This window comes from Miniopterus natalensis, chromosome 7 (assembly GCF_054644295.1).
Source record: "Miniopterus natalensis isolate mMinNat1 chromosome 7, mMinNat1.hap1, whole genome shotgun sequence".
Taxonomy (NCBI): domain Eukaryota; kingdom Metazoa; phylum Chordata; class Mammalia; order Chiroptera; family Miniopteridae; genus Miniopterus; species Miniopterus natalensis.
Genome location: NC_142087.1, coordinates 67349168 through 67375923, shown reverse-complemented (window position 1 = coordinate 67375923; position 26756 = coordinate 67349168). Strand labels below are relative to the sequence as shown.

Below are 26756 nucleotides of genomic sequence, written 5' to 3'. Positions count from 1 at the left end.
ACCGCTCGGCTCTCTGGCGTGACTCGGCACGGAGAGCCCCGGGAGCCGCTCCGCGACCGCCGCCGCGTCTTTCCAGGCCTCGGCCTTTTGAGCATCCCCCCTTCCTCTCCCGGGCGTCCTCTCCTTCATTTTCGAAGCCGGTGGCGTCGCTGCCTCCCTTCCGGGCTCTCTGAGAATGGTGGGAGTGAAGCCGGTCGGGAGCGACCCGGATTTCCAGCCGGAGCTGAGCGGCGCCGGCTCCAGACTCGCCGTGGTCAAGTTCACCATGCGAGGGTGAGGCCCGGCCCGAGCCCTGGGGGCCCCTTCCGTCCGTCCGTCGATGCTTTCCTTTCACGCTCCCCTGTGGTCTCGTCCTCCGGAGTGTGGCGCTGGCCGCAGCCCCAGGCCGCTGCCCCGTTAGGCCGCGGCTCTGGGGTCTGAGCCCCGATTTGTGCCCTGGGGGAGTCTGGCGGGCACGGAGGCCAGGCTGCCCGCCTTCCCCAGCCCAGGAGACACCCGCCGGCCCATTTTGAATCCTCAGATGAACCCGGCCGTGGGGGTGGCCCGCCCCTGTGCTTTCTGGTCGGGGAGCCTCCTACATCCGCCCCTGCTGCGTCGGTCCCTTTCTTTCCGGGAAGCCAGCTGTCACTTGCACCCTAGAAACCCTGAAATCTTAATTTACCGAACACTTTGATACTCCGCACCGCCTGCATGTCTGTAATGCCTTTGGAAGCTTCAGATGGGGCTGTCCAGCTAATCCGCGTAGTGCTTAGCAGCTGATGCATTTTAAATTAATGTTGGGTCAAGATACTTTTTAACTTCTTAACGTTTTTGTCTCTCGTTTGGTTAGTAACTTTGTAACATAAGCTTCCCTCTGTATGCGTTTGCATGTGTGAACACAAAAATAATAGTAGGTGTACATAGGACAGGTAGGAAGGAGACAGGTGTCCAGACGTTTGGGTTTAGCCAAAGAGACTCCTTTTTTTTTTTTTTTTTTTACCTGATGGTTAAGACGACAGGGATCTTGAAAAGGTGTTCACTGGCTTTCGTAAATCTGAACATGATTTATAGGTCGCAGAGCTGGTGGGTCTTCCATAGTGGCTGGGTACGGTGCTCCTGTGTGAGAGGGGCCTGTTTGAACCCCGCGTTCAGAACCGAGACCGAGGGAGGGTGTGTGTTCACTGACCTCCCCGTGTGTGTGTCAGTGCCTAGCTAGAAGGGTTAGATGTCTCCGCTGGATTCACCTTGACCCCCTGACATCATTAACACTTACACTAAGAGAAATATGCTGCGGGTACCACTGTTTATGTAATACGTGTTATTGTCCAGCTAACTATATAAACAAGGCAATATTTTGAATCCCAGAGCAACAAGTGATTCCTATCTATGGAACAGGCTTCAATAAATGTTTAGTGTAGAAGTGGTGGCATTAGGATTAGATAAGTTTTAGGGGATGGGAGGGATGCAGGTAGAGATGAAGACAAGTTAGGACTTATTTTTGGGCCAGTCTCTCTCACACAGAACTGAAAGCGGACAGTACGTTGAATTTTATATGGTGGAATAGAGTGCACATTTGACGTGTGGACTTTGACATTTACTAAACTGAAGGGGATGGAGATTTCGTATATGAAGATACGTCTAAAAGGAAGGGAAGAATTTGATGAGTGTGACTTCCCAGATGTAGCAGTTTTGTAATGTCTGTGCTCTGAATATATGGTAATACTTGTACGCTTGTTAAGTACCTATGCCAGACTTGATTTTAACAATGAATCTCATTCTTTGTTCACTTTCCTAATTCTAGTCAATGGGAGCACTTATATTTTTATCCCTCAAGGATACACTCTTCTTTCCCCACCCCTTTACCATAGCAGAGGGAGAGATGACAGAGTAATAAGTTATTAAATGAAGTGAGAAAAGTGGGGAAATGTTGCTATTAAAAAAACACCTCCATTAGCAATATATTAGCATTTAACCATAAACATAACTGCAGACATTGATTGGTAAAGTATTATTATTTACTGTTAAAAAGGCATTTTGGTGGGATGAAAATTTTTTTTTCTCTGTAAAAACTGAGAGCAAATAAAATGGTTTAATTTAGGTAACTTTTAAATTCAAGAGTATTAGGCAATACTTACAAATATGATACGGTTGTATTTGCCTTTAAAGTTCTTTTAACATTTTGGCCATTAGTACATTTCTACACCAACTTGATGCCACTGTGACTCCAGATTTACGTAGATGGGCATCAATATTAGACCCTCAAACATCTAACTATATCCAGTTAAATCATGTAAGAAACCTGTTAGATCAAAGTCAATGCCCCATTTTAGGCCACGAACATACTTTTCTCCAGCACCTACTTCATTTCCTTAACAATTGTACTCTAACCCTTATTCCTTATTTTTCACTTCCATGCTTTATCTGTCCTGTCTATTAATTTTACTAAAACACTATGTAGATTGTCACTCTTCTGTTTAAGAATCTTCAGTGGCTCTCCAGTATTTTTGATAGCAAAATATATGTAACATAAAATTTACTATTTTAACCATTGTTAATTGTACAGTTCAGTGGCTTTAAGTACATTCACAGCAGTGTATGTACTACCATCACCAGTATCGATTTCCTAGAATTTTTTCATCTTCTCAGACAGAAACTCTACCCTTAAACAGTAACTCCCAATCTCCGCCCTCCCATCCTACACACACACACACACTCTCTCTCTCTCTCTCTCTCTCTCTCTCTCTCTCACACTCACTCAGGGTATCCCAAAAAACATATATACACTGTAACAGCTGACAGCTCAATTTTGAAAATGAAATGTATTTTAATAAACACTGCTTCTATAATTTTTCAAAGTGTGTGTATACATTTTTGGGGAATACACACACACGTACACACCACATATTGTTTTTTGATCTGTTGATGAACATTTGGGTTGTTTTTAATGTTTAGCTATTGTGAGTATTACCAGTATGAACATTGGTGTGCAAGGGTTCATTTGACCCTGCTTTTAGTTATTTTGGGTAGCTACTTAGGAGTGGAATTGCTGGATTAGATGATAATTCTGTGTTTATCTTTTTGAGAAACCACCAAACTGTTTTCCCACCAGCAATGCATGAGAGTTCTAGTTTCTCCATATACTATTATCACTCTTTATATTTTAATAGCTGTCCTAAATGGGTGGAAGTGGCATTTGGGGGTTTTGGTTTGTGTATCCTTAATGACTAATGATGTTGAGAGTCTTTTCATGTGCTTATTGGCCATTCTTAAAAATTATCTGTGGGGAAATGTCTGTTCAAGTTCTTTGCCCATTTTAAATTGGATTGTTGTTGAGTTGTAGGAATTCTTTATATATTTTGGGTATTAATTCCTTGTCAGATACATAATTTGCAAATATTTTCTTCCATTGGTTGCTTTTTAACTTTCTTGATAATGTCCTTTGATGCACAAAAGTTGTTAATTTTGATGAAGTCCAGCTTATGTTTTCTTTTGTTGCCTGTGCTTTTGATGTCATATTCCAGAAATCATTGCCAAATCCAGTGCCATAAAGATTCAATGTTTTCATCAAATAATTTTATAGTTTTAGCTCTTATGTTTAGGTCTTTAATCCATTTTGAGTTAATTTATGTATATGGTATAAAATAAGGATCCAACTTTATTCTTTTCCATGCGAATATCCAGTTTCCCAGCACCATTTGTTGAAAAAAAAAAACACCACACCTGTCTTTTCCCCAGTGAATTGTCCTGACATCCTTCTTCAGTATTTTTAAAAGCAATTAAAATAGTCTTTACATATTATTTCACTTGTGTAAGGGCCTTATTTAAGCATTTATATTAACTCTTTCTATCTTCAAAATAATGAAATTATCCCCATTCTACAAATGTGGAAATTGAGTCGCAGAGAGGTTAAGGAACTTTAGTCCCATTGCTGAATGCACTATTTGGATTGAGTACTATCCTTGCTCTTCCCAGCCTAAGTAGAAGAGAAATGCAGGTTCATCTCTGTGTGTTGCAGAGCCCAACATTTTTCAGTAAACGTTGCTTTGTATGATTTAGCTACAGCTCTGCCTGCAGGACTAATCTTATGACCAAGGGCAATTCATTTCACTCTTTGGCATTTTTCCCCCTACTTATTAAATGGAAATAATAACATGAAACCTAATCATATTGTTTAGAGAATAAAATTATATATGTGAATTATATGCTATGGTAACCTAGTTTTATAACTGGTATTTCCAAACTGTTACTTCTTAAATATACCCAGATACATTTTAGCAGTTATAAGCAGTGTCGTTTTTGTTGTTATTATTGGTGGTTAAGCTCCAGTGTTAAAAGAATATACATTTTCTTCCCCATAAAACTCAGTGTGAATGATTTTTATCCTGAATTAATGAGTGTATCACTTTTATAATGTGTTTACTATGTATTCAATTGTCTTAAAGCAGGTGTTACTTTGTAGTCGGTTAGGTGTTATTGTTATCCAAGAAGAATGTTAATGTGTATTAGGATATTGAGTTCTAATGGCTATGGTAGATTGTCCAAATAATATGTTGTATGTATATTGTATTAATTATATATAGCAAAGTTGCTGTGGGCCAAAGGTAGCTTACTGTAGCACTGAGCAAACCCAACAGTCCATAGCAACCAGGCAGATAAAATTAGTGAGGTAGGTAGCTGTAAGATCACTAGAGGCATGGTGAGGCCCTAAGGAACATACAGAAATTTTTTTAAACTACACTTTTTAATTGAAATATAACATGCATACCAAAATACACACAAATCATTAAAGTGTATAGTTTGATAAAATTTTCAGAGTGGTTACATATATTTAACCAACACCAGCACTCCAGAATCATCCCCTGATCCCCAACTTCCTGCAGGCCCCTTCTCATTACTCTTGAATTCTAACCGTACAAATTATTTTTGCCTGGATTTGAACCTTTTAAAAATAATATTATCCTTTCAGGAGCATATAAGTAGTTTTCATCTTGGCAGTTAGTTTAGAAATAACAAAAAAGTACTGTATAGGACACTGTTTTGGATTTTTGGAATAGCAATTAAGAGTTGGGTTTTGTGATCAAATTCCAACACTGTATGTCGTTCTTGTCTTTAAAATGAGGAATTGTAAAGCTTAAATGAATTTATGGCTTTTGTAAGTTGCTTAACATATAGTAAGTGTTCAGTGAATGCTAGGCATCTTGTGTTATTAATAGAATCGATTATGATTATGCCTGCCCATTAGTAAATATAATACACCCAGAAATTACCTATTTTAAAGTTATACCCTGCAGAAAAAAATAAACTTTTAAAATATGCCTTCAGAAAGCCTATACATTTTTCTTGCCTGTTTACTAGCTCAGTGTGTTTATGCATGTTATTCTTCAAGGTAGAGCACTGAACTACTTTGGCAAATAGGGAGGAACAGCAAGTTTATGAAATAGAATTTATATTATGACTGTAAACAAAAACTTACGTGTTAAGAAGACCCTAACATGGCGCTTTCAGAAAAAGCTGATTTTGGACTGGATTTAGGAGTTAACTCTTCTAGTTGTGGTCCTGCCATTAACTAGAGTGTCTGATGTCAAACAAGTCACTCAGCTTTTTGGTCTTCACTCATTTATCAAATAATTGTGTTAGGTTAGGTCAATATAAAAGTTTTTGTTTTGTGGGTTTGGTTCTTTACGAATTGCAGAAAGCTAGCAGGTTGCCTGCTGTATTCTCTTTTTCTAAAAAAGCATAACAGTCTTCTTAAATATCCATTTTGCACATTGGACTGAACAGATAAGCTTTCAGTGAAAGAGAGGTTCAGAGATAGAAAAAGATCTCTCCTGTTTTAAACTTCTGGACTAGATGGTCTGTGGTCTCTTTTTAACAAGTTCAAAGGTCCTGCGTTTGTTTACTCTCTAAGGGCTATGAGTCAAGGTCTGCACAAGAGAAAACGTACAGTCCTGAAATTCAGGCACACTTGGGGCATAATATTTTAGAAATGGGAAAGGTCCTTAGAGAATCTATTCTCATTTTATACAGAGAAATTAGGTAAAATGTTTATGAGCTCAGCCAATAATGGAAATTAAGTTTACTCAAATACTAATGATAAACAAGGCAAACATCTTACTTAAAAGAACCAATCAATCCATTTGAATTATTATAGTGTGAAAGTAAGCTGCCAGGTAATATTTGTGCTTTTGTGTTCTATGACTTATTTTCACTTTTGACTAAAGTTTCTATCTATGATGGCTAATTAAAATTAAAGAAAATATCTAGATAAAGTTAAGTTTTGAAAGGGAACAGATATTTGCAAGGTAGCCCTTGTTTTATACAGTCTGGTTAGCTACAAGAAGTGTTTCTTCAGTACCAGTTAGCTCATACGTGATTGGTGAATAGAGCAATGATGGCAGTGTCACGCGGAGGTTGTGGAGGTTCATATTCTATTTTTCCTCAGTAGTGAGGAACAGGAATAGAAATAGAACCTTTAGCAGGAAGGAGAAAAGCCCCTAGCCACACAGGCCAGCTCCCTTTCAGGTTTATCTTAAGAAAGTGAAAGTTAATAAAACTAAACATGAGCACCCAGCTCAGTCCCTCAGAGGCTTCATTCTCCAGTTGCACTTCCTCCTGTCCCTCCCTCCCTTAACGGCAGCTCCACAGGCTTGAAAGCTCCGCCTTCCTCTGGATTTCACAGCACCTGTAAGTGGGCATTTCCAGTTGGTTGATTTGTTCATTTTAAATATCCCCTGAGGTAGCCTCTAGTGTCTGAGCCATCTGCCTAGCTGCCCAAGTATTTCCTGAGTACTAGTTACTGAGTTTTTTAAGGGATATTTTTACAAAATTGTGTGGTTTTCCTCAACCTTATTTTTTTCCATAAGCTCTCTATTTTAGAGTGAATGCTTTTACAGAAGGGAGATTTTTCAGGAATGAGTATATTGTTGTATAGCCTAAAGACGTGCTTCATTTGTGACAACTTATTTAATATTATAAAATAAAAATAGCTGTTCATAAGAAAAAGCAAAGAAGGGCCCTTGCCAGGTTGTTCAGCTGGTTAGAGCATTGTCCCAATACGCCAAGTTTGCAGGTTCAACACCTGGTCAGGGCACATACAAGAATCAATCAATGAATGCATAAATAAGTGGAACAACAAATTGATGTTTCTCTCTCTCACTCACTCTCTCCTTCTCCTCTCCCTTCCTTTCTCTCTTAAAAAAAAAAAAAAATCAATAAAAATTAAAAAAAAAGACAATGTGGTATTGATGCAAGTATATCTAAATAGTCCAGTGGAAAGAACTGGAAAGTCTAAAGGCAGAATGATCAGAGTTTATTTTATTTTATGTTTTAATTGACACAAGTTCTTTAGAGTATAAAGTAGTACAATATATGGTGTTATTTTACCAAGTATCTCTTCTACCTTTCTCACAGGTGTGGACCATGTTTAAGGATTGCCCCAGCATTCAGTACTATGAGTAATAAGTATCCACAGGCAGTTTTCTTGGAAGTAGATGTACACCAGTGTCAGGTAAGGGAAAGGAGCCCTTTTTGGAAAAAAGTTGTTTACAAATTGGTTTGAATTTCAACATTAATATCATCCTTTGTTTATCTTTTTCTGCATATAGAACTTATTCCTTTGAAGATAAGAAAATGTTATGTTGATGATTATTATAAATGTCCATTATGACTGCACTACTTAAGAGGGTAGTTCAATTATTAATTGCTTCTGAGTTTGTTTATATTAGTAGCTTTCTGATATAAAACTAATATATGTTATTAAGTTAATAGGTCACCTGGCAGTTCTGTATTTTTTTACGTCTCTTTATTTTCTTCAGATCTAGAGTTAATATCTTCTACTACAGAAGCACTGGCTGATTAGTAAGTCATAGCAGAAAATTCTTGATTATACAGGGTGTGGCAAAAGTAGGATTACAGTTGTGAGTGCACAAAGCACAGAGTTTATTCTTGTATTATTAATTATTGTATTATTTTCCATTGGAACTGTAAACCAACTTTTGCTCCACTCTGTAGTTTGATTTGCATTGACCAATTTGGAATTTTAGCTCCAAAGCTGCATACTCAGCAGAAACTTTAAAATGTTGGTTACTTTTGATTGAGCCACAGTGCTGTAGGTAGATTGTCCTGATTACCTAGTTGGAATGGCTGTGTGACAGTTCTGCATTTTCATATGTAGAAATTTGGAGGAGTTGTTCCTTCCAACACTGAAAATATAGCTTTTAGCTCTAAGGGATAGCACTGTAGCTACTCTTTTTTATGTTTTAGGCTTTGTTACATTTATGAGTGTAGAAAAGTAGTCAGTATTGTGGGAATTTGGTTAGTGTAAACCCTATATTAACATTCATTGTTTAGTACTTGTGTACATACTACTAGACTGCAGTACTGGCTCTAATTTTAAGTGTTCACCATCTCTGATCTGGAAGTGCTGTCTTCTGGAGCTGTGCTGTCCTGTAGCTACATATTTCACTTGTTTCTCTTTTCTACCGTGGATATTAGGAAATTTTAAATTACATATAGGGCTCACATTTGTGTATTACATTATATATCTTTTGGACAGCACTGTTCTAAAAGATGTCTTTTTTTAATGAGGTTTAGAGATGACATCTTTATGTAAACATTATGCCTTTTTTATGTAAATGATATGGTGATACATGCTCATAGTATTTGAACAAGGTGACACACTTGCTTTACTGTTTCTTTTACAATTCTAATGAATCGGTAGTTATTAATTAAGTTCCATTCCTTAATTAGTCTTGTAATAATTATGGAGTTGGAGCAGAATTTTAAAGGATAACTGTTGTAGTATGTTTGGTGGGAGATCAGGAGTCATTTCTGCATGAGTAGAAATGAGTGAGGATTGCAATGCAAAGGATGTTACCTTACTTTCCTGGTCAGATGGGCTACTATTTTCAGACGTGTATTTTTTCCTAGCACCAGTGGTTTGTGCTGACCTGTTAATACCCATTTGGGAAACAGTATGTACTTATGAGAGAGCTATCTGGTATTGTAAAGCAGTTTTTTTGTGGCAAGCTAACTCTTCTGCTGGATGAAGTATTTAACACTAAAACTGATGAAATACAAGGCTGTTCTTCATTGTGGATGTAAAGCTAATAATATAATATAATTTAGGGAATTGGCCTTTTTCTTAAGTAGCAATTAGGAATAAATTATTTTACATGTCTTTAATCCATATTTGTGATATTTAACTTCCGTAGAGATACAGAGTAAAAACTCAAAGTTGTTTAAGATTAGTTTTAATTCATTATGCTATCTAACTTGCCAATTCTAGGGAACAGCTGCCACCAACAATATATCAGCAACGCCTACATTTTTGTTTTTTCGAAACAAAGTGAGAATTGATCAGTATCAAGGAGCAGATGCTGTGGGACTAGAAGAAAAAATCAAGCAGCACTTAGAAAATGACCCTGGAAGCAATGAGGACACAGATATTCCAAAAGGCTATGTACGTAGACTTACAAGTGAGATCATGATATATCTTCCACTTGCCATTATTTGGTTAAAGTGAAATTGACTGTGTTTTCATGTTTTATCTTTTACTAGTTCGGAACACTTTCAAATAACTTTAAAAGTAAACTCACTGGCTGACTGGGCTTTGTCTGTGTGTGTGCTATGTGTGCTATGACCTTGGTCCTCATCGCAAACTGTTCTTGAATTTCTCCTGCTAATTTCCTTTGTCACTTAAAAATCTGTTTTCTGAACTATTTTATTTTAATAGCCATTTTAGGACTTTTAGGAATACGCCCCACCCCCAAAGTAATGTGCTAGTTGATTTTGTTTTAGAACAAAATATGACTTGAGTCTTGGATATGTTTTTCTGGTTTAAGAGTAAGTTATTATTCTAAATAATAACTTGAAGACTTAAGGACTTAAAATTTTTGAAAACTAATACGAATAGTTATAATGTAATATCTTTATATTTGAGAGTTATTCAGGAAGTAAGTAAAATTCAGAAGTAGCACTTTATGATAGCTGATTTGCTTATGCAAACTGGTAAATAAAGTTACTAATATTGGCAGATTAAAAAATGACTTTTTTTAAAAAAGTGTTACCTCAAATTAAAGCTATTATATGAAAATGTGTATATCGAGTACATTAAAGCAGATCTGGGGCTACAAGTCCTTTCTGTAAGTCCCTTAAATTAATGCTGAATAAGGAGAATCTATAGTCTAGGAAATAAGAGAGTGAGTGAGAGAGAGAGAGAGAGGTGTGTGTGTGTGTGTAGGTTTGGTGGGGTTGTGTCTTCAAAGAGTGACTTTAACGTGGTACTGACATTAATTATTTTAGGGAACTATAATTCATATTTATATTAAATAGAACTATATAATAATTTGAAATTGTAATATCCGGTTAGAAAGTATGGACATGTTGTGTAAATCAGGGTTGTGACACCTTTTGGAAAATTTTGGAAATCATTTGACTTGTTAATTGTTGTGTTTACATCTTTGTATTTTTTTCCCCTTTATTACTAAGTGTGTTTGCATGAAAACATCTTAAGAACACAACAGTCCTGCTGCTTAGCTACAGGGATACTTCTTTACACATCAGCTAAGTGTGATATCAGTGTTTGGCCTCAGGTAGGAAAATAAGCAGGAAAAAATAAAGTTTTAAGAAATAAAAAAATTTTGTTTTCATGCAAATGTTATGAATACAATGTGAAAAGCTATTAAAACATTTTCATTTTTTCCCATCTGGTGTCAATCAAGACATTAAAAGTTTTGAATTATTTAGATCTGAACAGGGTTATTAAATATTTAATACTGGTAATGTGTTCCCAAAAAACACTTGTCCCACAACACAAATAGAAACGTAATGGGAGTAAGAGACATTGAATGAAAACCTGGGTCTTAAGTAGAGTTAACTATAAGCATTACAAAAATGAATTGACAATTTTTAAATAAAATTTTTGGTTTCTTGGAATAAAGACTTTTAGTCATTATGTTTTGATACCTAGAGGCTATATGATTATTTATTTTATACATGCTATAGTTTTGAAACTCTACTTTGACTTGAGCCAGAGTGAGATAAATACATGTATCTCTTTTAGGGAGGTTTGAGATATTGCAAAAGATATTCAGAAGGTTAAGAATCATAATAGATTCTTATTCAGAAGTAAAAGATATTTTTGTGAGCATAAACTTATAAAAATATTTACAACTGATGAACATAGGTGAAGGATATATGTGTTTGTGGACTTTATTTTTTAAAATGTTTATTGAAGTTGGGAAAATTTGAAACATTATATCTTTTCTCTCTCATAAGTTGCTAAGAGTACATAGTATAGGCTCAAATAGTTCCCCTCATGCTCCCTAAATCAAGTCTTTCTTTTCCGAAGTTTGAATGTGAGGCAGTCCGGAATTGAACTTGCATTTGCACATGTTCTGAATCTTAAGGCTTGTTAGTATATTCTAGTGTTTTGAGTTCAGAACTGTAAGTTTTGGTCTATAAATTTGTCATCATTTATTAAAATCAAATCAGACATTAAATGACCCTAATTTGTATAGTAAGTAGATCTTTCTTTAACCAAAAACCTGAAGAATGGAAAGGTTTTTGTAACTTTCCGTGTATCCCATGTTGGATTTTTTCCCCCATACAGAAAAAAAGTGAAACTTATTTAAAAAACAAAACAATTGACAGAGTAGTACTACAAACACAATACACCCTTCACCTATGTTCATCAGTTGTAAATATTTTGCTGGTTTTGCTCCATCTTGATATCTAAACATTGCTACAGTATTTCTAATGTACAGCCTACACTCAAATTTCCTAAATCATCTTCAAAATATACTTCATAGCTGTTTTCTCTCTAGTGTTCTTTAGTCTGGCATCTTTTCTCTGCCTTTTTTTTCTTTCATGACTACCTGTTTTGAAAGTTTAAGCCAGCACCAGTCTAATATAGTAGCCACTAGGCACAAGGGGCTATTGAGCATTTGTTATGTGACTAGTGCAACTGAGGAGCTGAACTTTTAAATTATATCTACTTTTAATTTTAAATTGCCACATGTGGCTAATGACTATCTTGTTGTACAGCACAGGTCTAGATCATCTGTCTTATAGATTGTCCCACAGTCTGGATCTGTCTGATTGCTTCTCATGACTCTTTCCTCATTATTGGCAAGTTGTTACATAGATAGGCGATATTTATTTCTCACTGCATATTGTCAGAATATGTCTGTTGGCAGTTATGTCAAGTATACCATATAATGTCCATTTGTTTAAGATATAAAAAGCAGTTTAATGCAACTGTTTGAATGTAGTACTTGTTTTGTGTGCCCCATGATACATAAATCTAAAATCTATTTAAAATAATTCATCTATTTATTTTCATCATTAAGATATTGGAAGTGTGACGACAATGTTGTCTTCGTGCCTGGATTGTAATCTGAGATATAGTATTGAAGCTGCACCTCAGTAGGATGGACGAACTAAACATTTTAAAGATTTTGTTAAAACTACCCTTCCAAGGCAAATACTATGAACTTCAGCATAATTCTCCAACAGTAGAACTTTGCTCTATAGTGCTCCTTTTTTACCTCCTCCCCCCACTTTTCCAGTTAGCTACAATATGTTATACTAATATATTTAACATTTAGTGTAATGTAACATTTAATGTAATACAAAATAGCATTTTGGCTCTGAAACATTTAGGCTACCACATGAATAATTAGGATATATTCTAATGGATTATTATCATATTGATAATTATTTGACATATAAAAAAATTTCCTTTAGTCTTTCAGAACTGTTTATACATGCATTAGTGTCTCTTGATTTAAAAATATAATAAAGACTCTGATAGAAAGGTGAACATGCAACTGACAATTTGTAATACTTGGTAAACATTAAAAATTATCCTTGTTTAGTAGATGAAGTGGATATTTTTCCAGAAAAATACAGTGTATCAAAATCAACTCTATTAGAAGCAGAATGCTTAAATAGACCAGTTACTATAGAGGAAATAAAGAAAGTAGTAAAAGAGCTCTTCCATAAAGACCAAGATGGCTCCACAGGGGAATTCTACCAAACCTTAAAGGTCTATAGGTCAGGTAGCCTAGTGTTGCTGCAGCTACTTAAGACCATATAAAAAGAGAGAAAACTTTGAAATTTTGAAGTACGACATTGATCCCAGAATCTGATAAAGTTTTCACCAAAATAGAAAGCTACTGACCAGTTCCAGTTAGGAATATTGTTGTAAAAAAATCTTATATAAAATATTAGTAAACAAAATCCAACAGTCCAGAGGAGAAAAATAACGATCTCATAATGCGCAGAAAGGGTACTTGACAAAATTTACTACCCATTTTTTATAAAGCATTCGATAAAATCTTAATGGGGAAACACTAAAGGCATTCCCACTAAAGTCAGAAACAAGACAAGGACCACCACTGTCATCACATCTCTTGGCGCATAGTGTTGAAAATATGACAGTATTAGCTAACAGGTATATAGGAATATGTTAAATGACACCATAGGGAATCGTTAAAGTTCAGACTATTAGAAAGCTATAGGCTAAATGACTAAAAGACGAGATTTTCAGAGACGTGTTGACCAAGTATAGTCTTTGTACTTTTTTTTAATCTTTATTGTAACGATTCAACTATAAAACCTTTGGGGGACAATTTAGGAATTTTTTTCTTTTATTCCTTCACCTTTTCAGACAATTGAGAAAATTTAAACACTGATATTTGACGATATTTTTTGACAGTATTATTTTTTGTTTTAGTTGTGATAATGATATTGAGGATTGTTTAAAAAATGGCTTCTTATTGCTTAGAAATGTACACTGAAATATTCATGAGTGAAATGAAAAAAGTCTGAGATTTACTTGAGAATAATTGGGGATGGTTGGGGACTGTTTGCAGGGTAAAGATGAAATAGGAGTGGGCATGAGTTGGTGTTTGTTGTAGCTGGGAGGTAGGTACATGGTGTGCTAGTATCTTTGGTCTAAGGTCTTCGTGGATATAGGTTTAAGGAATCCATGGCCACTAGAACAGGGAGGTAGGCTTTCTTCTGATCTTACAGATATTTTAATTTGCATATTTTCCACTGTAAATACCAATATTACAAAAGTATCAGTCAATATATTACAATCTTAGTGTTAAGGACTTGGTTTCTGATAACTTATCAAGTGGGCTAAGCTTAGATTTGGCTCTAATAATTAGTGGTGAATCTCAGAAGTTCAAAGGAAAGGATTATTATTCAAGTTTTAATCACTGTTTTAGAAGAGAAAGACATTTTCTCCAAAATTACCTGATCGAGAGAGAATCACATATTTAAGTTTTTTACTAAGATTTTTATACCAAATCCAAATTCTTTGCCTAAAGTCTTGATTTAATTTTTTCAGATGGATTTGATGCCTTTTATTAACAAAGCTGGCTGTGAATGTCTTAATGAAAGTGATGAGCATGGATTTGACAACTGTTTGCGAAAAGACATGACCTTCTTGGAATCGGATTGTGATGAGCAGGTAACTGGGTGTCTGAATTAAGGCTGTATTGATTTTCAGTATTAATGCCTGCTCTTGTCTCTCTATCATGTTTCCACCTCATGGTTTTGTGTCTCTCTTTCCCAGATGACCACTGTTCCTTTCCTTTTTTAAACTTTGATTTTCTTTGACCCCTGTCCTTTCAACATGCAGACTCATCTCCTTCTCTCTTTCTGTGTGAACTGCGGGTGCACTAGGGAGAATCGCAGAACTCTTGGGTTTGGCCCCACTGCTGAGTGAACTTTCATGACTCCTTAGTCCTTTTGTTCATTCTTGCCTTGCCTTTCATACTTTTTATTCACCAAATATGAGCATTCCCTATATGTCCAGTCCTCTCTCCCAGATGTGAACCTGTGTTGTGCTTCCCTGTGCTTCCCTGCATTATGGTCACAGAGGAAGTAGCGTAGTGCTGCCTTGATTGGCCGTCTTCGTCTTGACTGTTATTTCCTTAATTTACTTTCTAGTCCAGTGACTCAGCTTTGTCTCCATTCCAGTTCATATCCTGCATGTTCACAAAAGTTATTTTTTTCTAAGTGTAAATCTGATCATGCTTCTTCTTTAAATGATTCTTCACTGGCTAAGGGTATCTTGATCTTGCTGACTTGATCTGTTTCTAGCTTTTACTCTCATCTCCCTTTCATCTGTGGTTCAGGTCCCTAAACATGTAATGCTTATTATTTTTTGACACTCTTACAAGTCAAGTATAAAAAGTACTTCTATAACTAAAGGATATAGTCTAGGTATTTTCTTAGGCAGACATACCATAATGATTCTAAAACCATAAATCTAAACCCCCTTTTCTTTGCTCCAGCTGGAGCTACCTTACTGAATAGCTTTGAGAATATTGTTCACACTGTGTTCCTTATAAATGGTGCTCTAAATATAATTTGATGGTGCCTATCAGCAGGACTGGCTATAGCTTTCCTGAAGTCATCCTGCCAGAGAAATCTGCTTCCCAGGGTAGAAGAATAGATTCCTACATCAGACACAGTTTTGGCTGGGAAGAAGATAAAGTGGACGAATGAGTCCGAGTTTCTGAGAGAGGGGCATTGTGACTCTTTTGTATCTGTTTTCATATGTGGCCTTCCAAATTCAGTTAGTCAAATAAGTTAAGGATTGAGGTTGGAGGCGAGTATAGAGCTGTAAGGATCCTCTTCTCTTGAGTTTTGGATCAAGTTGAGTCCATTTGAGGGCTAGTCTCTCCACATAACCTGTGCATTGTCTCCAAATTGTCAGGTGACATGGGTAGATACTTGACAAATAAACCATTCTAGAAAACGTTAAGTTTATATGCTAACATAAATAGTTTAAATTTTATTTTAATTTGGGAATTTTATTTGAGTTTTTAGAAAGCAGATTGCTTGCTGATTTATTGGTCACAAGACCTTAGGTTCTTATGCATAATTATAGTTAACTATTCCATTAAATTTTTTGTTGTCATTCCCTTATATGAATAAGAGGTGATTGTATTTTTCAAATGTCAGTCCAATCAAGTAATTTTAACTTACTGATTTTACATATTACATTGGTTTGTTAGATGAATAAAAAATTTTTGCCTCTGAATTAATTGTACTTAGCTGTGTATGTGTTCAAGGTGTTCAGGAGCCCTTTTAAAATGAAATTATTCTTTTCTTCACAGCTACTTATTACTGTGGCATTCAATCAACCTGTTAAGCTTTATTCAATGAAATTTCAAGGGCCAGATAATGGTAAGTAATGGACAGTTTTTCTCTAAAGTAACTTTCTGATCTGTAGACCTATTAGTAGGTCTACCTCTGTTTATTCAAGAGAGGTAGATATTCCTTGTTTGGCGAAAGAAGAAAATTGTTTTTGGAACAAAGCAAAGATATAAGTGAATGGGCAAATAATGTGAGATTTATTTCTAAAGTTTTTAATTTTAGAATTTAAGTTTCCTCTTAATCTAAAAGCAAGTGAACCTGTTCTTCCAACTGTGACTCTAAAACTCTAGATTCGAAGCAGCCGTTTTTTAGGATCAGAACTGGGAGATATTTATTTCAAATTCCTATCACAGATAATAAAACTAAGGTTCTATTTGTGCCCTCTTAATAGATTCATATTCTTTACAGATATGATGTTATAAACATGAGTGCACAGGCTTGGCATTTCTCTCTTTATTAAATAAAGAATTTTCCTTAATTCATCCACCCCTTTTTCTGTTTCTATGGAGGTGTCTTTTGTTGTTGTTGTTTTTGTCATCCTTAGGATGGGCTGGAGTGGGAGAAGGAGGACAGAGTAGGGACTAGATTTTTTTTGGTTTTGTTTTTTAATTGAATGGAAGAAATAACCAGCATCCTAAAAATGAAACTGTGTCTTTATTCTGAAAATACAATTTATTTATTTATTTATTTATTTATTTATTTATTTATTATAAATATATCTTTATTGATTTCAGAGAGAGGAAGGGAGAGGGAAAGACAGAGATACAAACATCAATGATGAGAGAGTCATTGATTGGCTGCCTCCTGCATGCCCCACATTGGGGATGGAGCCCGCAACCTGGACATGTGCTGTAACCAGGAATCGAACCGCGATCTCCTGGATCATAGGTCGAGGCTCAACCGCTGAGCCACGCCTGGCTGGGCAATACAAAATATTTATAAAAGCAAATGCTGTAGAAATGAGTATTTAAGCAGTGTGAATATTTTAACATTGTTTAATCAGCCGGAAAATACGGGTTTAGATTGTATCCTGAAGTTAAAGGGACTGACATTCTGTGAATGTGATTTTACCACTGAGCACATCCTAATTCCTAACATGAAATTTGGCAATTTGTATAATCTCCTTTTGGCTAATGGTGTCACTAATAATGCTTTCCTCTTAAGCAACAAAATGTACTAATTGTTGGCAACTGTAAGACCCAGCTCAAATGTTACTGTTTTTTATGAAACTTGTTAGCCTGCATACACTGTCAGGCTCCATTGCTACATTCTCTATACCTCCTCACTAGTAGTATTACATTTACATAGTACATCTTTTTTAGTTGAGGGCAAGAACTTTTTCTATGTCGGTGCATATGTATATATGTGTTTTAATCTAGAATTCCTGGTGTATGGTGCTAACAGGCCAAGAAATGGCTATGGTAATATTCAGACTTTCTTAGAATTCTTAAAGATGTATGTAGATATGTGCATATGTGTGTTATGTGGCTGTATAGTATGATTGTAATAATAAAGGGGAGAAAATATTATATGTTTGGTTTTTAGCATTTTGTTTTACCATTTTATAGGTCAGGGTCCTAAATACGTAAAAATTTTTATCAATCTACCCCGATCTATGGATTTCGAAGAAGCAGAAAGAAGTGAACCAACTCAAGCTCTGGAACTAACAGAGGATGATATTAAAGAAGATGGCATTGTCCCACTTCGTTATGTTAAGTTTCAGAATGTTAACAGTGTAACTGTAAGTAGTATTTCATTAAGATACAATTAATGGGTTTATGGATGACAATTTATGCTATGTTTAGTGATTCTAAATGATCCTTCAAGTAGTTATTTGTCCACTTGGTTTGAAATGAGTAAAAATGTATAATGAGCTAATTAAATTTTCTATTTAATTTATGTATCCTAAGGGAAGGACAAGTTGATATTTTTAAAATTTGTGGATTTGTCAGTTTACTTATTTGATATATACTTGGCAACTGTTGTTAAAAGTTTATTTTAGAACATTTATACTTAAACTGAAGATGTTTGTGCTTTATTATTCGTACCTGGTAATGAGTGATACATTTGTAAAATTCAGTGTACTTTTCTAGAATACTGAGTTTTTAATGTAGTGGTCATCTCAGTGAAAAACTTTGAAAAGATAATTTTATGTTAATTTATATTCAGAAGTATGCTGCTGCTTAGCAGTTATTAATTGTTTTTGTGAATTTTGGTATTGAAACCCAGCATGTGTTCTCTACTGCCCACTCAGTCCTTCAGAGGAAGGGACAGAGGGTTAGAGTAGAATAGTAGAACACCTGGAAAAGGAAAAGAACAAGCCATGCCAAACTAATGTGATTTCTTTGTTTTAGTGGAATGAATTTGGTTTTTGTAAGTTAGAAGAATGCTATGGCATGTGTTCATAATAACACCTTTTGCTTTATTTAGTGGTTGAAGGAAGGCAGTTGTTTATTGGAAAAGCCCTTTCAATCCAGAGATCCTGGTGCAGTCTCTTCTGTCATTAGAATCACGGACATAGTTATTTCATGATTGGCTCCAGTCTTTATGTACTGTGTCCTATCTCAATCAGAATTTCAGTTAAGACACAGAAAGCGTGCCTGTCACTTTTTTTTTTTGTAAAATTGAAATTGAAATGACAGTTTTGATCAGAAAGTCTAATCAGAGTAGGTGGATGAATTTTAAAAGCAGTAAATAGAAAAATAGTTGTGCTTAGATTCAAAGAGCATTACAAATAAATAAATGGAGAGCTGGTTTAATAGTCTTCTAATTATAGACTTAGAGTTTTTAATTGATCGGCTCAGTTTGAGATGAATCTGTGGTTGCCTATACAAACAACAAAAATGGACTGACTGATGAATGTCACCTGAGAATGCAAGCAGTGTGTTGTCCAAATCAAGATAGGCAGTATTATTAAGTAGACAGCATCTAGAGTATTGTGTTCTCAAATATGGAGCGAATTAAAAAATAAATCCAGTATACTGGAAAAGGACCTATGAGTAAAGCTTGTCTAACATGCTGAAGAGGGGGTTTTAAATAGAAAGTATAGTCAAGCTGAAGAAAGTATGTAGGGCATAGTGTAGTTTTAGGAGCTGATTTCCAATACTATGTTTCCTTTTAGTATTCTGGGTAATTGAATGAGTGAATATCAGAAAGAATATAACTTCAGAAATATTCTTCATTGAACAACTGTAATTTTTATAAAATTTCAACAGCACTCTGCCAATTGTAGTAGTGAATTTCATATTCTTTCAACATTTGTTGTAAAAACTTTAATTATGACCCCTCCATATCATCAAACTAAATTGTCAAGAACGTGCGTGTATGGGTATGTTGCCCTGACATCCCTGGAATAGATGGGAGTAGCAGGGCAAGCAGCAGAATTAACAGTCTTGTGGGAGTACAGTCTAAATGTAATTTGGGTTAATCCTTGCAAAGAGCCAAAGGTATATGTATTAGTAGTCTAAGGAAATTCATTAAACCAAAAACATTTTTATGAAAGAAAGGATTGTAATTGTTACTGTAAAAATTATTACTATTTTCTGGTAGATATTCGTTCAGTCCAATCAAGGTGAAGAAGAAACAACGAGAATTTCATACTTCACTTTCATTGGCACTCCTGTCCAGGCAACGAACATGAATGACTTCAAACGAGTAAGTGTGTGAAAATGGAATTTAGGGAAGTAAAAATGTAATTGTAAAGAAATTATTTTATAAATATCAAAATCCTGTCATGTTATAAAATTTTATAAGGTTAAACTAGAACAGTAAGTTCTCCTAATCAAGTTTAGATATCCAACTAAAAGAAATCTCTAAAAACAATGACAAATCCCACTGATAGTGTCTGTTAATGAATGACACCCAACTAAGAAGGTAAAAATTATTGGTTACGGAAAGTAGAAGTAATGGAAAAATGGGAGTAAGTGAAATCATTAGTATTAGTGAGTTTTTAAGAACGACTGATATTAAAATTTGGATTATTGTTTCTGATGAAAATATTTAAAATAACTTGTCTAATTTTAATACAAAACAATAGACTCAGTTTTATTACACTGAGATGCTAACTTTCAAACTATGTGCTGAAAGAACAAATTTCAGCAAATAAATTTTTAGTGAATAGAGGCATATGCCTATTTATTTATTTATTTATTATGTACACAGTCCTGAGATTTACAAAGAATTTATATGGTACATGGGACTTTTAGGAATTAGAACATTTGTACATTCGTAGAATTACTTATAATTGGTAACAGTTCCTTAGGGTGACTCTTAAAGTACACAACTACAGATCATAGAATTGCCACCAAGAGCTTTGTCAGTACAGAATGCAGGTGCTGCACACAGATTAAATGTGCAGCAGCACAGGGAGGTAGTTATCACCGAGTTCCTGGTGGCTGCATCTGGCAGGCAGTCTAGAACTTGAGATGATTATAAAAGAGAAAGAGTTTCCCTAGGGTTTCCCATGATTAGAGGAAGAGGCACTCCGCTTAACTCTTTGACCCCTGTTGGGGGAATTGGAGCCACAGAACATCCTGAAAACTTTTATTCTTTTTGATGGTAGCCACAGATCTAATTTTAATGCAATTACAGAAAAATTCATAAAGTTGCACGACATTGGATGACCTTATAAAATTGTATTCTGTTTTTACAAAATTGATAACCTTGACTATAGATATTTTAACCAGTCCTTTTACAAGTGCCATCTTCCTGTCTCACAGTATAATTAACTTTTGGGAGCTGTAGGAACAATCATGTACTTAGATCTGTCATGTTAAGTGTTTGACATCTGTATGTATAATGACAGGTCAGAAGAAGCAGAGATTAAACATCTACATTTTTATGATATGAAATGTGCTGTACTTGGAAAAATGTGTGAGCAACAAAGACATTTTGGCTGCCTGCTTTGTTACTTTGCCTGTTTGAATTAAATGCCATTGGATTTAGCTTTAACTGTTACTTGCATAGTTTGTTTTAGCTTAATACTTTCATAAGCTCTATTACTCTGTCTTACTATTTCCCATACCATTAATTCAGCTCTAGTTTCCTGCTTCTTGCCTTAGCTGATGCTGTTGGAGTTCCATTTTTCAGTCTAAGAAAGCACTCCTTTATCTTGTCTGTCTTCTTACCAGCAGCCATTTGTTAGTTTTTCTAATGTGCATTAACAGCTGTCCACCTAAGAATCTGTCTCCACTTCTTTTTTTTTAACATCCCCCATCCCACCTCTTCTAGACCAGTTTTTCTCTTTTTTGGCTACTAGACTTACCTTTTGTGGACTGTCTTTAGGATAACAAAGGTGGTAGACTATTCTTGCTTGAGAGTATTTGTGTTTGTTTTATAATTTGACTGTGTGTTCATTTAACTGAATACTTTTTTACCTTATTTAAAATTACTATCAAGCAATAGTTTTCAAACTTTTTGGACTCAGAACCCCTTTACGCTATTAAATATTCTTGAGAACGAATAAGAGCTTTTGCTTCTGTGGGCTATACTTAATATTTACCATTTAAGAAATTAAAACTGAGAAATTTAAAAAATACTTATTTACAAATAATAAACTCATCATACGTTAACACAAATAATATTTTAAAATTGAAGTATGTATTTTCCAAAACAAAAACCAGCTTAGTGAGATGAAGAACATTGTTTTATACTTTTAAAATTTCTTTACTGTTTAGCTCAGTAGAATTCTCTCATTATCATATCTGTTTCTGCATTCAATCACTTTTGCTATCTCAGGTTATGTAGCCTCTCAAAAACTCCATTGTACAAAGGCAAGTGCCAGTGTAGCCTTGTTATAAAAATAACTTATAGCTTGAAGACTACCTGAAAAGCTCTCAGGGACCTCCGGCCTGGGCCATGCTGAGAACTGCTGTGAGAATAATTTAATACTGTGATGAATGGACTTCCTTCTTGGTGTTCTGGTCTTCTTTGTACCTTGCTTTTAATGTTTGATACGTTTTAATTGGTTGAATGGTTTTCTTACGTATATTAATATTACATAACATTTCCTTTTAATAATTTCTGAGTGAGATTTGTTTTGCTTGTGTAATTTATTGTCCAATAGGGTTATTTATCAAAAGTAAGCTAATTTCATTTTTTAAAAGAATACTATGCTAAGTCAACTTCAGTGTAGGAAAATTACAATAAAATTAGTTTATGTTTAACTGAAATTGGCCAGTTTGGTCCTTTTAGAGAGTTGCCTATTAAAATAATTGGTTTCTAGTGAGGGAAATAATAGATAAGTGTGTGGTATTTGTTGTCTTTGTAGCACTGTGCTAGGTACAGCCATGATCCTGTCCATAGCGAGCTGATGTTCTTGAAGGATAATACCTGAACGTTTGCAAAGTTAGTCATGGACCCGAAGCTTAGTTCAGAGCTCTTCCTCCATAGAGTATCCTCATACTTCCCAGCCCAGTGTTATTTCCTCCTTCATAATGACGGCCGGGAACGTGTGATGGGAGAGGGCCTTGAACTAAACTTTAGGAGTAGAAATGGATGGAGGAAAAAGATAGCAGTGGGCACTCTAGGTAGAATGGAAAATAGGAACTTGGCATCAAAGTGGGAAGGAACAGGACTCGTTCCAGGACAAAGCAAGTAATGCCCTTCTTCCCTTATTTAGTCAGTCTGAATTTTAAAAGGATTATGCATAGTAATTAGAATTTAAAATTTCAAAATAGGTTTGGTACATATTTTATCAGCACAGAGAAGAAAATATTGATACCGCTGTGTAGTAAAGAATTATATAAAATGGTTTAATGCATGATAAAATAAAATTATTGAGCATTTTCAGTTAACATTTTTATATCGTATGAGTTGTTCCTAGATAATTTTAGTTTTCAGAATGTCATTGACCTCCTTATTTCACTAAGATGACAGAAGCTAAGGTAATGCTAATGAATCTTGGATGTGGATAGAAATCTTAGACCACCTTGCATGCTGTTCCAACTTTATAAGGTTATACTTTTAAGATTTGGTGGACTGGAACACACCTTCCATTTGTCTGGTTTGTGCTCTTATAGGCATTGTGCACAGATTATAATAAACACTTAGGCTGTTTGCTATTGTCAATGGATTCTTTGTGTTGCAGCATGAAAAGCTTGCCATCCTAATTGGAAGTAGATGTTTTCTTTGCTAAAATATGCTCTTTACATGTATTGCTTTATTTTAATACAAAAGTAATAAAAGATAAGTTAAAAAATGAACAAAATTGAAGGGGCTTCTGCTTCTTAGGGAATGAGGTGCATGCAAAAAGCAGAGCAGGTTTTCTATCAGTGTAATAAAAATAGACTTTCTAAACTGGCCATTCACCGTATCAGCTATTTTTGTAATTTTTCTGTCTGTTTATTTTTCAGCTTTTTTAATCCAACTCAAATGAACTAAAACCAGAAGATTTTTAAAAATGAAGTAATATAAAGATTGACCTATCTCACTCCACTCCCCTCCTTGCTTCTCTGCTCATCTTGCACCTATCTGCTCTCACCCTTCCCATGTTCTCATCATTGTTGGTGCAAGATCTCTACAGCTTCTGTCATCTGGATCAGCCTTACTGTTACCTAGATTTCCTCAGGCATCTCTTTCTTCAAATCTCATTCTAGTTGTGTTTCTAGACTGGCTTTTTATTTTGTTTTTGTTTTAGGCTTACCATAACAAAAATTACCATACTGTGTTGCTTTTCCAACTTTTTGTTGTTTTTTTACATTCTCCTGTCTCATATTTAATTTTGTACTACCTTTTGCAAAATAATATTGCAATAAAATTTACATTGTTGTAAATGGTTTCGGATTTAACTAGTTGTTGGATAATGTTTTAATCTAATCTGAAGATTAAATTTTATTTTTTAGGAACTGTAGAATCATTTTGGAAGCCAAATATAAATAGTTTCTTCAAGTTATTTTATACTAGTACTAGTGTAATATATTGATTAGGCTGTAGTTGAGATATGTGGTTGTTTTTTTCTCATTGGAACTGTAGCCTAGAAGTCGTTTTGCTCATTAATTGTGGGTGTCCCCTGTGCTTTGCCTACAAGCGAGCTCAAGGCCAGTTGAAAGACTTATGGACTGAATGTTAGGCTGGCTTAAACTATTAACAGAAGGAAAATGGACTCTTTACCGAATACATATTATTGACAGTTAATTTTGATGTACCTAGACTTTTGTTTGTCTGAGGTGTTATGTTAATATAAAGACTTCAAAATAAAAGAGCTTTACATTTGGGGTAGGAAAATCTATATTGGAATGTTAAATTTCTTTTTTTTTACAGAGAATACACATTGGCAAGTTGAGAGCTATCAACCTGTGAAACAGTATGCAGATATGTGTCTTCTACTGGATCACATCTGCTAAAATTTTAATTTTTAATATTCGTTCATTTTGTTTTCTTTTGCTTAATCTAATAGCTCTGTGTTTTGCGTGTTCCCAAGTGATACAATGATCAATAATGCTTTCAGTGTTTATCTGCTTGATTTTGTTTGTGATACAAATGGTTCCAGCCCCTATTCTTTTTTAAGAAGACTCCTCGGTGCTTAAAACCTGAATTTCTTTCTCTTATCTACATACTCTTTTCTGAGACTATCTCTTTAGCCTCTGTCTGGCTTTTTGGACTTCCTAACACATGGTTTCCTTGGATCAGAGAGGAATTCTTTTAAAGTAATAAAAGTGATCTTACTTGAGATGGGGAAAACAGCAATTCTAGCATTAAGTGACTGGGCATTCAGTGGAAGGGGTTTTACAATCTTCTCCCATGAAAGACATTGACCCAGCCATGTTTTATTTTTAGACCAGACATGTACTGAAGGCCTTTTTGAGTTTTGCTTGACTCAGACACTACCATGTGGAACAGAATCAATTTCAATACTTACAAATGTGTATAGAAATATTTTTATGTACAAATAAATAACTTGCGGGTAGATTTCTTTAGAGGCATTTTTACTATGAGAATATATTTATGATAAACTGTAGGTTTGAAGTAATTCATTCAATTAGAACATAGTTTTAGAATCTTCCCGAGATTTTTTTTTTATAGAACTGTTGGTAGAAACCAAGTTTATTCTTTATATTTTTATGCTGCCACATTTATAGCAACTAGGACATTTTAATAGACATTCTAATAGACAATTTTTCTAATCATTGACAGAAACAAGATTTATTCTTTACATTTTTTATAGCACATTTATAGTAACCAGGGTTTCTTAAAAATAGAAACTAAGCAAGATTAGTCCTTTTTAATGTTTTTATTACATGTCTACATATTGAGAGAAATGTCTAGAAACCTGTCATCTTGGACATGAAGACATACGTTTAGCATACTCTTTTAATTCTAGATTATTTGTGTTTGACATTTGATTTCTAATTGTCTAAAAATAGTATGCCAAATATGTTTCACTCATATAGCATCATTTTATTTATTAACTTCTCTAAACTGTCAACCTTGTTTTGAAAAATTGCATTTTTTCTTAAAACATTGTGGGATACCAAAAATAGCCTGCATGTGGTTTATTTTTAATTCCTTGAGGCTGGAAGGAGAGGGAGGGTCACAGTTTGTTTCAACAATGGAAATATGCATGCCAAAGAAATGCAGGGATAAAAATTAATACCAGGTTTTAAAGATGATTGCCAATTAATATTTTGTAATATTATTTTAAAATAACCTATATTTCTAAATCAGCAAGATGTACATATAAAGTTATTTTTGTTTTTCTAGGTAGTTGGCAAAAAAGGAGAAAGTCACTAAGATACAAAAGACACTGGAAGACCACATTGCAATCAGACCTACAGCTCCTGGATGACTGCTTGATTCTCGCCAGAGACTGTCACTATTCCATTCATTGCCATTACCAATAAATCATTGCTTTTGTTCAGATGATATCATTAGTGTTTCTATTGTAATCTTGATACATGCAATTGTAAATAAAAGTCACTACTTTTGCCAAGCTTAATTTTTGTCATTCTAAATAAGTATTTTCTCTTCTCATTTATTTGAAAATTGGCCGACTTTGGATTTTAAAAGAGACTTAAGTGTCAGATAGCATATTAAGCTAAAGCCAGTTTCCCCTTTTGGAGGAGCAAAATTGTTTTAGGGAATTAAGGAGTGCGTGTGCCCTCGTGTAGTCATACAGAGCAAGTGATTTTGATAAATGGACTTGGAACAGCTAACTGTGTAAGTGAGTGAAAAACTCATGTTTATTGAACAACATTTTGGTACTTGGGCTATAGAAATTACTCAAATTATGAACTACCAGAAATAAAACAAGTTTAATGAGATTTAACTGTCCTCACCTAAAATTTTTAGTAATGAAACCACAGATTTTAATCCCTTCTGAATAAACTTTAAGAATCTGAGTCATCCATTTTCTTTACTAATGGAGGTATGTTGTAATTCCACAGTAGGGAAAATTGCAGAACTCAGAATTCATGAAGCAGCATGAATTAACATCTTCTAATTGAGTATTTATTATCTTAACTACCAAAAGATACAGTGTAAATATTCAGAGAATTTAAGGTTCAAAATGAATTGGCCAAATGTATATGTTTTAAAGAGCTTTCACAAGAGGCTGGCAAAACAAAACATCTGCTCCTTATTGCTTTTTTTAAGTCTTAAAA

At 34.8% G+C, this 26756-nt stretch overlaps 1 protein-coding gene across 2 annotated transcripts; it reads left to right on the top strand.

Annotated features, from left to right (window-relative positions):
• Positions 1–26092, top strand: TXNL1 (thioredoxin like 1). 2 transcript variants are annotated; one of them, XM_016223532.2, is made up of 8 exons: positions 1–273; positions 7390–7486; positions 9266–9439; positions 14339–14461; positions 16119–16188; positions 17727–17899; positions 19708–19812; positions 23511–23930. In XM_016223532.2, the coding sequence occupies exons 1-8, from the start codon at positions 176–178 to the stop codon at positions 23517–23519; spliced, it is 849 nt and encodes a 282-aa protein (XP_016079018.1). In that variant the 5' UTR covers positions 1–175; the 3' UTR covers positions 23520–23930. The 2 variants fall into 2 exon arrangements, with proteins under 2 accessions (XP_016079018.1, XP_016079017.1); XM_016223531.2 differs by lacking the exon at positions 23511–23930 and adding an exon at positions 25858–26092 and having other exon boundaries at positions 2–273.
• Positions 26093–26756: the final 664 nt, after the last annotated feature.

What these genes read in the sequence shown, in the direction of transcription:
- TXNL1 (XM_016223531.2), top strand. Translation starts at nt 176, where the DNA reads ATGGTGGGAGTGAAGCCGGTCGGGAGCGACCCGGATTTCCAGCCGGAG. An exon ending in AATCGGATTGTGATGAGCAG is followed by an intron (nt 14,462 to 16,118) that starts GTAACTGGGTGT and finishes TTTTCTTCACAG; the next exon opens with CTACTTATTACTGTGGCATT. An exon ending in ACATGAATGACTTCAAACGA is followed by an intron (nt 19,813 to 25,857) that starts GTAAGTGTGTGA and finishes TTGTTTTTCTAG; the next exon opens with GTAGTTGGCAAAAAAGGAGA.